The following is a 14,181-nucleotide window of genomic DNA, read 5'->3' as shown; positions in this document are numbered from 1 at the left end:
GCTTATGCCTGTCCATACCGTAACCCCACCACCACCATGGGGCACTCTGTTCACAACGTTGACATCAACAAACCGCTCGCCCACACGACGCCATACACTCTGTCTGCCATCTGCCCGGTACAGTTGAAACCGGGATTCATCCGGGAAGAGCACACTTCTCCAGCATGCCACTGGCCATCGAAGGTGAGCATTTTCCCACTGAAGTTGGTTACGACGCCCAGCTGCAGTCAAGTCAAGACCCTGGCGAGGACGACGAGCACGCAGATGAGCTTCCCTGAGACGGTTTCTGACAGTTTGTGCAGAAAGTCTTGGTGTATGTGTATGTCGGTGAGGAATCAGCCCAGAACTACACGGGAGGATCTTGTCAATGATCTCAAGGCAGCTGGGACCATAGTCACCAATAAAACAATTGGTAACACATTACGCCATGAAGGACTGAAATCCTGCAGCCTCCGCAAGGTCCCCCTACTCAAGAAAGCACATATACAGGGCCGTCTGAAGTTTGCCAATGAACATCTGAATGATTCAGAGGAGAACTGGGTGAAAGTGTTGTGGTCAGATGAGACCAAAATGGAGCTCTTTGGCATCAACTCAACTCGTCGTGTTTGGAGGAGGAGGAATGCTGCCTATGACCCCAAGAACACCATCCCCACCGTCTAACATGGAGGTGGAAACATTATGCTTTGGGGGTGTTTTTCTGCTAAGGGGACAGGACAACTTCCCCGCATCAAAGGGACGATGGACAGGGCCATGTACCGTCAAATCTTGGGTGAGAACCTCCTTCCCTCAGCCAGGGCATTGAAAATGGGTCGTGGATGGAGAGGGGTCAAATACTTATTTCCCTCATTAAAATGCATATCAATTTATAGCATTTTTGACATGCGTTTTTCTGGATTTCTTTGTTGTTATTCTGTCTCTCACTGTTCAAATAAACCTACCATTAAAATTATAGAGTGATTATGTCTTTGTCAGTGGGAAAACGTACAAAATCAGCAGGGGATCAAATACTTTTTTCCCTCACTGTATGCCACACTTGTCACGTGGAGGGATTACAGTGGGGAAAAAAAGTCCTCCCACTTAAAAAGATGAGAGAGGCCTGTAGTTTTCATCATAGGTACACGTCAACTATGACAGACAAATTGAGAAAATCACATTGTAGGATTTTTAATGAATTTATTTGCAAATTATGGTGGAAAATAAGTATTTGGTCACCTACAAACAAGCAAGATTTCTGGCTCTCACAGACCTGTAACTTCTTCTTTAAGAGGCTCCTCTGTCCTCCACTCGTTACCTGTATTAATGGCACCTGTTTGAACTTGTTATCAGTATAAAAGACACCTGTCCACAACCTCAAACAGTCACACTCCAAACTCCACTATGGCCAAGACCAAAGAGCTGTCAAAGGACACCAGAAACAAAATTGTAGACCTGCACCAGGCTGGGAAGACTGAATCTGCAATAGGTAAGCAGCTTGGTTTGAAGAAATCAACTGTGGGAGCAATTATTAGGAAATGGAAGACATACAAGACCACTGATAATCTCCCTCGATCTGGGGCTCCACGCAAGATCTCACCCCGTGGGGTCAAAATGATCACAAGAACGGTGAGCAAAAATCCCAGAACCACACGGGGGGACCTAGTGAATGACCTGCAGAGAGCTGGGACCAAAGTAACAAAGCCTACCATCAGTAACACACTACGCCGCCAGGGACTCAAATCCTGCAGTGCCAGGCGTGTCCCCCTGCTTAAGCCAGTACATGTCCAGGCCCGTCTGAAGTTTGCTAGAGTGCATTTGGATGATCCAGAAGAGGATTGGGAGAATGTCAGATGAAACCAAAATAGAACTTTTTGGTAAAATCTCAATTCGTCGTGTTTGGAGGACAAAGAATGCTGAGTTGCATCCAAAGAGCACCATACCTACTGTGAAGCATGGGGGTGGAAACATCATGCTTTGGGGCTGTTTTTCTGCAAAGGGACCAGGACGACTGATCCGTGTAAAGGAAAGAATGAATGGGGCCATGTATTGTGAGATTTTGAGTGAAAACCTCCTTCCATCAGCAAGGGCATTGAAGATGAAACGTGGCTGGGTCTTTCAGCATGACAATGATCCCAAACACACCGCCCAGGCAACGAAGGAGTGGCTTCGTAAGAAGCATTTCAAGGTCCTGAAGTGGCCTAGCCAGTCTCCAGATCTCAACCCCATAGAAAATCTTTGGAGGGAGTTGAAAGTCCGTGTTGCCCAGCGACAGCCCCAAAACATCACTGCTCTAGAGGAGATCTGCATGGAGGAATGGGCCAAAATACCAGCAACAGTGTGTGAAAACCTTGTGAAGACTTACAGAAAACGTTTGACCTGTGTCATTGCCAACAAAGGGTATATAACAAAGTATTGAGAAACTTTTGTTATTGACCAAATACTTATTTTCCACCATAATCTGCAAATAAATTCATAAAAAATCCTACAATGTCATTTTCTGGATTTTTTTTTCTCATTTTGTCTGTCATAGTTGACGTGTACCTATGATGAAAATTACAGGCCTCTCTCATCTTTTTAAGTGGGAGAACTTGCACAATTGGTGGCTGACTAAATACTTTTTTCCCCCACTGTATCTTGGCAAAGGAGAAATGCGCACTAACAGGGATGTAAACAAATTTGTGCACAACATTTGAGAGAAATAAGATTTTTGTGCTTATGGAAAATGTCTGGGATCTTTTATTTCAGCTCATGAAACATGGGACCACCACTTTACATTTTGCATTTATATTTTTGTAGAGTATCGAACCACCTTTGGCAGCGATTACAGCTGTGAGTCTAAGAGCTTTCCACACCTGGATTGTGCAACAATTGCCCATTATTATTTTAGAAAGTCTTCAAGCTAAGTCAAAACTTTAACTCGGCCACTCAGGAACATTCACTGTGTTCTTGGTAAGCAACTCCAGTGTAGATTTGGCCTTGTGTTTTAGGTTATTGTCCTGCTAAAAGGTGAATCCATCTCCCAGTGTCTGGTGGAAAGCAGACTGAACCAGGTTTTTTGCCTGTGCTTAGCTCCATTCCGTTTCTTATAATCCTGAAAAACTCCCCAGTCCTTAACGATTACAAGCATACCCATAACATGATGCAGCCACCAATATGCTTGAAAATATGGAGAGTAGTACTCAGTAATGTGTTGTACAGTGCCTTGCAAAAGTAATCATACCCCTTGGCGTTTTTCCTATTTTGTTGCATTACAACCTGTAATTTAAATAGATTTTTATTTGGATTTCATGTAATGGACATACACAAAATAGTCCAAATTGGTGACGTGAAATGAAAAAAATAACATGCTTCAAGCTCTTGGAACCTCAAGCTTTTGGAAAAAGTGGTGCGTGCATATGTATTCACCCCCTTTGCTATGAAGCCCCTAAATAAGATCTGGTGCAACCAATTACTTTCAGAAGTCAAATAATTAGTTAAATAAAGTCCACCTGTGTGCAATCTGTGTCACATGATCTCAGTGTATATATACACCTGTTCTGAAAGGCCCCAGAGTCTGCAACACCACTAAGCAAGGGGCACCACCAAGCAAGCGGCACCATGAAGACCAAGGAGCTCTCCAAACAGGTCAGGGACAACGTTGTGGAGAAGTACAGATCAGGGTTGGGTTATAAAACAATATTCAAAACTTTGAACATCCCACGGAGCACCATTAAATCCATTATTAAAAAATTGAAAGAATATGGCACCACAACAAACCTGCCAAGAAAGGGCCGCCCACCAAAACTCACGGACCAGGCAAGGAGGGCATTAATCAGAGAGGCAACAAAGAGACCAAAGATAACCCTGAAGGAGCTGCAAAGCTCCACAGCGGAAATTGGAGTATCTGTCCATAGGACCACTTTAAGCCGTACACTCCACAGAGCTGGGCTTTACGGAAGAGTGGCCAGAAAAAAAGCCATTGCTTAAAGAAAAAAATAAGCAAACACGTTTGGTGTTCGCCAAAAGGCATGTGGGAGACTCCCCAAACATATGGAAGAAGGTACTCTGGTCAGTTGAGACAAAAAGTGAGCTTTTTGGCCATCAAGGATAACACTATGTCTGGCGCAAACCCAACACCTCTCATCACCCCGAGAACACTATCCCCACAGTGAAGCATGGTGGGTGGCAGCATCAGGCTGTGGGGATGTTTTTCATCGGCAGGGACTGGGAAACTGGTCAGAATTGAAGGAATGATGGATGGTGCTAAAACAGGGAAATTCTTGAGGGAAACCTGTTTCCAGAGATTTCAGACTGGGACGGAGGTTCACCTTCCAGCAGGACAATGACCCTAAGCATACTGCTAAAGCAACACTCGAGTGGTTTAAGGGGTAACATTTAAATGTCTTGGAATGGCCTAGTCAAAGCCCAGACCTCAATCCAATTGAGAATCTGTGGTATGACTTAAAAATTGCTGTACACCAGCAGAACCCATCCAACTTGAAGGAGCTGGAGCAGTTTTGCCTTGAAGAATGGGCAAACATCCCAGTGGCTAGATGTGCCAAGCTTATAGAGACATACCCCAAGAGACTTGCAGCTGTAATTGCTGCAAAAGGTGGCTCTACAAAGTATTGACTTTGGGGGGGTGAATAGTTATGCACGCTCCAGTTTTCTGTTTTTTTGTCTTATTTCTTGTTTGTTTCACAATTTTTTTTATTTTGCATCTTCAAAGTGGTAGGCATGTTGTTTAAATCAAATGATACAAAAATCAATTTTAATTCCTGGTTGTAAGGCAACAAAATAAAATAAAATGCCAAGGGGGGTGAATACTTTCGCAAGCGACTGTATGTTTGAGGCAAATCCAATAACAATTGCTTTGACACATGTTTTGCAGTATTACTTTAGCGCCTTGTTGCATACAGGATCGTTGTTTTGGAATATGTTTTATTCTGTACAGGCTTTCTTCTTTTCTATCTGTCAATTAGTTTAGTATTTTGGAGTAACTACAATGTTGTTGATCCATCCTCAGTTTTCTCCTATCACAGCCATTAAACTCTTTTTTTAAAGTCACCATTTGAGTCATGATGAAATTCCTGAGCGGTTTCCTTCCTCTGGCTCACTATCCAAAGTGTAATGAATAACTTCACCATGCTCAAAGGGATATTCAATGTCTGCTTTTTTTTTACCAATAGGTACCTTTCTTTGCAAGGCGTGGTTGAATCTGTTTTTGAAATTCACTGCTCGACTGAGGGAGCTTACAGATAATTGTATGTGTGGGGTACAGAGATGAGGTAGTCATAAAAAAATCATGTTGAACACTATTACTGCACAAAGAGTGAGTCCATGCAACTCATTATGGTACCTTTTAAGCACGTTTTTACTCCTGAACTTATTTAGGCTTGCCATAACAGAGGGGTTGCATACTTATTGACTAAAGACATTTCAGCTTTTCATTTTTAATTCATTTGTCAAAATTTTGAAAAACATAATTCCACTTTGACGTTATGGGGTATTGTGTTTAGGCCAGTGACCCAAAATCTCAATTAAATCAATTTGAAATTCAGGCTGTAACACAACAAAATGTGGAAAAAGTCAAGGGGTGCAAATACTTTCTGAAGGCACTGTATATCTACGGTGTCCACAGATCGATTTATAAGCAGAAATGTCTGTCGGAACCGGTACCAGAAAAGTCTAGGGGTGTGAATATTTTCTGAAGGCACTGTATCTAGTCATTACTAATGATTCTGTCTTCTGTGTCAGCGTCTCTGTACCTTTCAGCTCTCACCAGTTATCATGCTAGCCACTGAAAGCTGCTATCTTTGTGTATTAGCATAGAGAGGGATGTTGTGGTCTGACTAAAAAATATGCTGGCTGAGAAATTACTTGAGACCAAAAAAAAACATACGCTGAGGCCCTCGCTGTGAGGTTTCTGGGTTGCATCACACCTCTGTGGGTTAGTAATGGAGATGAATTTATGGTTCGTCCTGTTGTCCCTGTTCTGTAGATAACGGACCTGCTGGACGTGGTGCTGGACAGCTTCATCAAGACCAGCGCTACAGGAGGCCTGGGATCCATCAAGGCTGAGGTCATGGCCGACACAGCTGTGGCGCTGGCCTCAGGGAATGTCAAGCTGGTGTCCAGCAAGGTGAGACGCACACACATGCACCTCAAGAATTACCACTGCAACATACACTACATGACCAAAAGTATGTGGACACCTCGTCGAACAACTAATTCCAAAATCATGGTCATTAATATGGAGTTGGTCCCCACTTTGCTTCTATAACAGCCTCCACTCTTCCTGGAAGGCTTTCCACTAGATGTTGGAACATTGCTGCAGAGACTTGCTTCTATTCAGCCACAAGAGCATTAGTGAGGTCGGGCACTGATGTTGGGCGATTAGGCCTGGCTCTCAGTCGGCGTTCCAATTCATCCCAAAGGTGTTCGACGGGGTTGAGGTCAGGGCTCTGTGCAGGCCAGTCAAGTTCTTCCACACCGATCTCGACAAACAAATTTCGGTGTGGACCTTGCTTCGTGCACTGGGGCATTGTCATGCTGAAACAGGAAAGGGTCTTCCCCAAAGTTGGAAGCACAGAATTGTCTAGAATGTCATTGAGACCATTATTCCTCCTCCACCAAACATTACAGTTGGCACTACATTCGGGCAGGTAGCCTTCTCCTGGCATTCACCAAACCCAGATTCGTCCTTCGAACTGCCAGATGGTGTAGCGTGATTCATCACTCCAGAGAACGCGTTTCCACTGCTACAGAGTCCAATGGTGGCAAGCTTTATACCACTCCAGCCGACGCTTGGCATTGCGCCTTGTGATCTTAGGCTTGTGTGCGGCTGTTTGGCCATGGAAACCATTTCATGAAGCTCCAGATGAACAGTTATTGTGCTGATGTTGCTTCCAAAGGATGTTTGGATCTCGGTGGTGGGTGTTACATCTGAGGACAAATGTTTTTTACGCGCTATGTACTTCAGCACTCGCCGGTCCCGTTCTGTGAGCTTGTGTGGCCTACCACTTCACAGCTGAGCTGTTGTTGCTCATAGACGTTTCCACTCACAATAACAGCACTTACAGTTAACCGGGGCAGCTCTAGCAGGGCAGAAATTTGATGAACTGACTTGTTTGGAAAGGTCCTATGACGGTGCCACATTGAAAGCCACTGAGCTCTACAGTAAGGCCATTCTAGTGCCAATGTTTGTCTATGGAGATTGCATGGCTGTGTGCAACGGGTGTGGCTGAAATAGCTGAATCCATTTATTTTAAGGGGTTTCCACATTTTTGTATATATAGTGTATATCGTTCACACTCAAGGTCGATTCTGTGACTTGAGTCTAGACAAGAAAATCTGCTGCAAACATCAATACAGATCCTCCACACAAGGGACATTCTTTCCAGATTCTATCAAATGCCATGAAATATTTGTTCTGTACATTTCTTATACTGCTTTATGGCAAGATGTGATTGTGTAATGTCACTGAATTAATTGGAGTTGCTAATATATTAGCAAATGTTGATACAGATTACATTACACAAGGTGTCTGCGCGTCCTTAAAAAGTATTACATTAATTTATCTGATTTAAAGGCCTTAAAAAGGCTTAATGTCTTAAATTCAGTTTTCAAAGGTCTTGATGGAGTGACTACAGTGTTTCCCTTATATTGTGCCGCTGCTTAATTGTTACCACCATGACAAATAAATGAAAAAATATTGAACATAATACTCAAGGAGGACTTTCAAAATGTTAGAGAGCTATCCACATGTGGGCCTCTGTGTGTGCAAGTCATGTGCATGTGCCAGTGTGAGTTGGGCCGTTGCCAGAAGAGAGAGAAGGTAGCCTATAGGCCTACAATTTGATAAACAACAACACTAACTAGAGCTGGGATATAATCCGAAAATTACCTACACTGACATCGCCCTCCTCTTACCGAAACAATTTGGGTGTTTAGGCTACACAACATTCCTGCTGATTTTTTAAAATTATAAAACCATTATTTGGTCAACAGTAATGTACATTATTAACCTGCTTCCTGCAATTAAGGTATCTGCCCTGTCCCTGTTTCGCTTCTGGCTCCCCCCTTTGCACACAGCGTAAAGGGAGAGATGCATTCTGATAAGCCCAAGCATACTGACAGTTGAGCAACATTTCAAAATGTACAGTGCCTTCAGAAAGTATTCACACCCCTTGACTTTTTCCACATTTTGTTGTTACAGCCTGACTTTAAAATGTATTGAATAGAGATTTTGTGTCACTGGCCTACACACAATACCCCATAATGTCAAAGTGCAATTAATTATCTTTTTAGAATTTTTTACAAATTAATTAAAAACGAAAAGCTAAAATGTCTTGAGTCAAGTATTCAACCCCTTTGTTATGGCAAGCCTAAATAAGTTCAGGAGTAAAAATGTGCTTAATAAGTTGCATGGACTTGCTCTGTGTGCAATAATAGTGTTTAACATGATTTTTGAATGACTACCTCATCTCTGTGCCCCACACATACAATTATCTGTAAGGTCCCTCAGTCGAGCAGTGAATTTCAAACAGATTCAACCACAAAGACCAGGGAGGTTTCCAATGCCTTGCAAAGAAGGGCACCTATTGGTAGATGGGTAAAAAAAAAAACTGACATTGAGCATGGTGAAGTTATTAATTACACTTTGGATGGTGTATCAATACACCCAGTCACTACAAAGATGCAGTTGTCCTTCCTAACTCAGTTGCCGGAGATGAAGGAAACCGCTCAGGGATTTCACCATGAGGCCAATGGTGACTTTAAAAGAGTTACAGAGTTTAATGGTTGTGATAGGAGAAAACTGAGGATGGCTCGACAACATTGTAGTTATTTCACAATACTAACCATAAATGACAGAGTGAAAAGAAGGAAGCCTGTACAGAATTTTTTTTATTACAAAACATGAGCAATTCACTTTATGTCCTGAATACAAAGTGTTATTTTTGGGGCAAACACAACACATCACTGAGTACCACTCTTCATATTTTCAAGCATTGTGGTGGCTGCATCATGTTATGGGTGTGCTTCTCATCGGCAAGGACTAGGGAGTTTTTTTAGGATAAAAAGAAACAGAATAAAGCTAAGCACAGGCAACATCTTAGAGGAAAACCTTGTTGTCTGCTTTCCAACAGACACTGGGAGACAAATTCACCTTTCAGCAGGACAATAACGTAAAACCCAAGGCCAAATATACACTGGAGTTGCTTACCAAGACGACATTGAATATTCCTGAGTGGCCTAGTTATAGTTTTGACTTAAATCAGCTTGAAAATATATGGCAAGACTTGAAAATAGCTGTCTAGCAATGATCAACAACCAACTTGACAGAGCTTGAAGAATCTTTTAAAGAATAATGTGCAAAATATTGTATAATCCAGGTGTGGAAAGCTCTTAGAGACTTACCCAGAAAGACTCAGTTGTAATCGCTGCCAAATGGGATTCTAACATGTATTGACTCAGGGGGTTGAATACTTATGTAATCAAGATATATTAGTGTTTTATTAGTCATCTTTTTTTTATGTATTTTTACAAATGTTCGAATTTTTCTTCCACTTTGACAGAATATTTTGTGTAGATCGTTTACAAAAAATGACAATTAAATATATTTTTATCCCACCTTGTAACACAACAAAATGTGGAATACTTTCTGAAGGCACTGTAATTGTGGTTACGCTAGATTTTAAAACAACTACTCTTACCAGTGTTAAAAAAGAGGAGAGTATCAGCTTCATGTGAGTAATAATTATTTCTCAACTGTCAATATAGAGGAAATAACACAGAGTATGTAATTGAGATGATGTGCCAGTGGAACGGAGCCATTTACGGTGAATACGTCAATAGGCCTACCAATGGAACGTTTTTGCATGGCTATCTAGCAACAATACCATATTTAGAGTTAGCAATCTAGCTAATGTGTTTTAAATTCCCACTTCCTCAGGTGGTAAATTATGTAGCATTAAAGCCCCTAGGCCAATACAGTGGGGGAAAAAAGTATTTAGTCAGCCACCAATTGTGCAAGTTCTCCCACTTAAAAAGATGAGAGAGGCCTGTAATTTTCATCATAGTTACACGTCAACTATGACAGACAAAATGAGGGAAAAAAATCCAGAAAATGACATTGTAGGATTTTTTATGAATTTATTTGCAAATTATGGTGGAAAATAAGTATTTGGTCAATAACAAAAGTTTCTCAATACTTTGTTATATACCCTTTGTTGGCAATGACACAGGTCAAACATTTTCTGTAAGTCTTCAAGGTTTTCACACACTGTTGCTGGTATTTTGGCCCATTCCTCCATGCAGATCTCCTCTAGAGCAGTGATGTTTTGGGGCTGTCGCTGGGCAACACGGACTTTCAACTCCCTCCAAAGATTTTCTATGGGGTTGAGATCTGGAGACTGGCTAGGCCACTCCAGGACCTTGAAATGCTTCTTACGAAGCCACTCCTTCGTTGCCCGGGCGGTGTGTTTGGGATCATTGTCATGCTGAAAGACCCAGCCACGTTTCATCTTCAATGCCCTTGCTGATGGAAGGAGGTTTTCACTCAAAATCTCACGATACTTGGCCCCATTCATTCTTTCCTTTACACGGATCAGTCGTCCTGGTCCCTTTGCAGAAAAACAGCCCCAAAGCATGATGTTTCCACCCCCATGCTTCACAGTAGGTATGGTGTTCTTTGGATGCAACTCGGCATTCTTTGTCCTCCAAACACGACGAGTTGAGATTTTACCAAAAAGTTATATTTTGGTTTCATCTGACCATATGACATTCTCCCAATCCTCTTCTGGATCATCCAAATGCATTCTAGACGGGCCTGGACATGTACTGGCTTAAGCTGGCACTGCAGGATTTGAGTCCCTGGCGGCGTAGTGTGTTACTGATGGTAGGCTTTGTTACTTTGGTCCCAGCTCTCTGCAGGTCATTCACTAGGTCCCCCTGTGTGGTTCTGGGATTTTTGCTCACCGTTCTTGTGATCATTTTGACACCACGGGGTGAGATCTTGCGTGGAGCCCCAGATCGAGGGAGATTATCAGTGGTCTTGTATGTCTTCCATTTCCTAATAATTGCTCCCACAGTTGATTTCTTCAAACCAAGCTGCTTACCTATTGCAGATTCAGTCTTCCCAGCCTGGTGCAGGTCTACAATTTTGTTTCTGGTGTCCTTTGACAGCTCTTTGGTCTTGGCCATAGTGGAGTTTGGAGTGTGACTGTTTGAGGTTGTGGACAGGTGTCTTTTATACTGATAACAAGTTCAAACAGGTGCCATTAATACAGGTTAATACAGGTAACGAGTGGAAGACAGAGGAGCCTCTTAAGAGAAGAAGTTACAGGTCTGTGAGAGCCAGAAATCTTGCTTGTTTGTAGGTGACCAAATACTTATTTTCCACCATAATTTGCAAATAAATTCATAAAAAATCCTACAATGTGATTTTCTGGATTTCTTTTTCTCAATTTGTCTGTCATAGTTGACGTGTACCTATGATGAAAATTACAGGCCTCTCTCATCTTTTTAAGTGGGAGAACTTGCACAATTGGTGGCTGACTAAATACTTTTTTCCCCCACTGTATGCACAAAAAAACATTCAGTCCAATGAATTTCTAAAGATATCTGATTATTCTGGATCCTATTTTGACATGTTGCACATAAAAATATCCATCATGCATTCCCTGAACATGTTAGATGAAATGGCTCTTTTTTCATGTCTTACTTGGCACTGGAAAAAGTCAGTCTAGAGCCCGCCCGCTTAGCTACATTCCTTTTCAAAGTACAGCCATTTGATACCTGATTCACTGAATGAGGGAAGGACCTTGTGTGTTTGAGCAGTGCTGGATCAAAAGCCTGCACACCCAGAGTTGACCACTATTTTATACAGTAACAGTGCTGTTTATTTTACTTTAAGGCATTTTTTCACATTGGTAACGTTATGGGTATCATTTATAGCTGGTATTGGTATCGAAGCCAAAATTCTGAACACTTAAGAGTTTGTGATGTAGCTAATGATTAGTCTATTGAGGTAGTCTAAACGAATGCAGATGGGCAACCCCATGCCTCAGCCATCTATAACCTAGACACTATGCTACTACATCCGTTAGGCTACCGGAGAATGCTCATTGATAAAATAGGACACCTGCCTGGTAATATGAGCCATGTAGGCTATAGCCTTTGGTGAAAGAGCCAGCCCTAAAAATACGACTTTTTGCCAACATGGGCTCATTTCTGGAGGGGAATATTAGCAGATGTGTGCCGCACGCATACTTCAAAATTGGTATTAAATTACATTCCAAGTTGTATTAAAATGGTCTTAAATTCAACTTAATGGAACCTGCAGATACCCTGATTACAGTTAGATGTTGAACCATACTCCTACAGTATGTATGAAAGCCTGTTTTAAACGTCTCACAAACCGAACATACAAGCAGACACATTTAAAACTGCCTACCCTATTTATGTCACATTTGGTGTCCTGCCTTTATTTCTCATTTCCTTTTGACTGTTGAGCTGATTTCTCAGAAAGAGAGCATTGAATGTATTGCCCAATGAAGTAGCCGTAGCTCCCGAGTGGTGCAGCGGTCTAAGGCACTGCATCTCAGTGCTTGAGGCGTCACTACAGACCCCCTGGTTCGATTCCAGGCTGTATCACAACCGGCCGTGATTGGGAGTCCCATAGGGCGGCGCACAATTGGCCCAGTGTCGTCTGGGTTTGGCCGGTGTAGGCCATCATTGTAAATAAGAATTTGTTCTTAACTGACTTTCATAGTTAAATAAAGGCTAAATAAAAAATAAAAAAATCTCACAAAATGCTTATCATGTGATCTAGTGCCAGGAACAGTAAGGCCTCTGAATACAAAGGCCAGTCTGTGTGGGGTGACGTCTCTTTTCTCTTCTATCTACAGTGCCTTTCGGAAAGTATTCAGACCCCTTGACTTTTTCCACATTTTGTTAGGTTACAGCCTTATTCTAAAATTGATTAAATAGTTTTTTTCTCATCAATCTACACACAATACCCCATACTGACAAAGCAAAAACAGGTTTTTAGATTTTTTGCTTATTTATATATATTTTAAAAAATGAAATATCACATTTACATAAGTATTCAGACCCTTTACTCAGTACTTTGTTGAAGCACCTTTGGCAGTGATTACACCCTCGAGTATTCTTGGGTATGACGCTACAAGCTTGGCACACCTGTATTTGGGGAGTTTCTCCCATTCTTCTCTGCAGATTCTCTCAAGCTCTGTCAGGTTGGATGGGTAGCGTTGCTGCACAGCTATTTTCAGGTCTCTCCAGAGATGTTCGATCAGGTTCAAGTCCGGGCTCTGGCTGGGCCACTCAAGGACATTCAGAGACTTCTCCCAAAGTCACTCCTGCGTTGTCTTGGCTGTGTGCTCAGGGTCATTGTCCTATTGAAAGGTGAACGTTCACCCTAGTCTGAAGTCCTGAGTGCTCTGGAGCAAGTTTTCATCAAGGATCTCTCTGTACTTTGCTCCGTTCATCTTTACCTCGAGCCTGACTAGTCTCCCAGTGCCTGCCGCTGAAAAACATCCCCACAGCATGATGCTGCCACCACCATGCTTCACCGTAGGGATGGTGCCAGGTTTCCTCCAGACGTGACACTTGGCATTCAGGCCAAAGAGTTCAATCTTGGTTTCATCAGACAAGAGAATCTTGTTTATCATGGTCTGAGAGTCTTTAGGTGCCTTTTGGCAAACTCCAAGCGGGCTGTCATTTGTCTTATACTGAGGAGTGGCTTCCGTCTGGCCACTCTACCATAAAGGCCTGATTGGTGGAGTGCTGCAGAGATGGTTGTCCTTCTGGAAGGTTCTCCCATCTCCACAGAGGAAGTCTGGAGCGCTGTCAGAGTGACCATTGGGTTCTTGGTCACCTCCCTGACCAAGGCCCTTCTCCCCCGATTGCTCAGTCTTGGAGGTTCCAAACTTCTTCCATTTAAGAATGATGGAGGCCGGGGCCTCCCGAGTGGCGCAGCGGTCTATGGCATTGCATCGCAGTGTTAGCTCCGTTACTACAGATCCTGGTTCGATACCAGGCTGTGTCATAGCCGGATGCGACCGGGAGACCCATGAGGTGATGCATAATTGGCCCAGCATCGTCCGGGTTAGGGGAGGGTTCGGCCGGCCGGGATGTCCTTGTCCTATCGCGCTCTAGCGACTACTGTGGCAGGTCGGGCGCATGCACGCTGACACGGTCGCC

General features: G+C 42.8%; 1 protein-coding gene across 1 annotated transcript in view; it reads left to right on the top strand.

Moving 5' to 3' along the window:
- LOC311142135 (neurofibromin-like) overlaps window positions 1–14,181 on the top strand; it is an 87,235-nt gene that overhangs the window by 55,742 nt on the left and 17,312 nt on the right. Inside the window, 1 exon segment of the mRNA XM_084177721.1 lies at window positions 5,957–6,097. Coding sequence (XP_084033847.1) covers window positions 5,957–6,097 — 141 coding nt within the window.

Source organism: Coregonus lavaretus (assembly GCF_964263955.1).
Source record: "Coregonus lavaretus genome assembly, chromosome: 15".
NCBI classification, from domain to species: domain Eukaryota; kingdom Metazoa; phylum Chordata; class Actinopteri; order Salmoniformes; family Salmonidae; genus Coregonus; species Coregonus lavaretus.
Note: the sequence above shows the minus strand (reverse complement) of the source record. Positions and strands in the feature narration are given on the sequence as shown.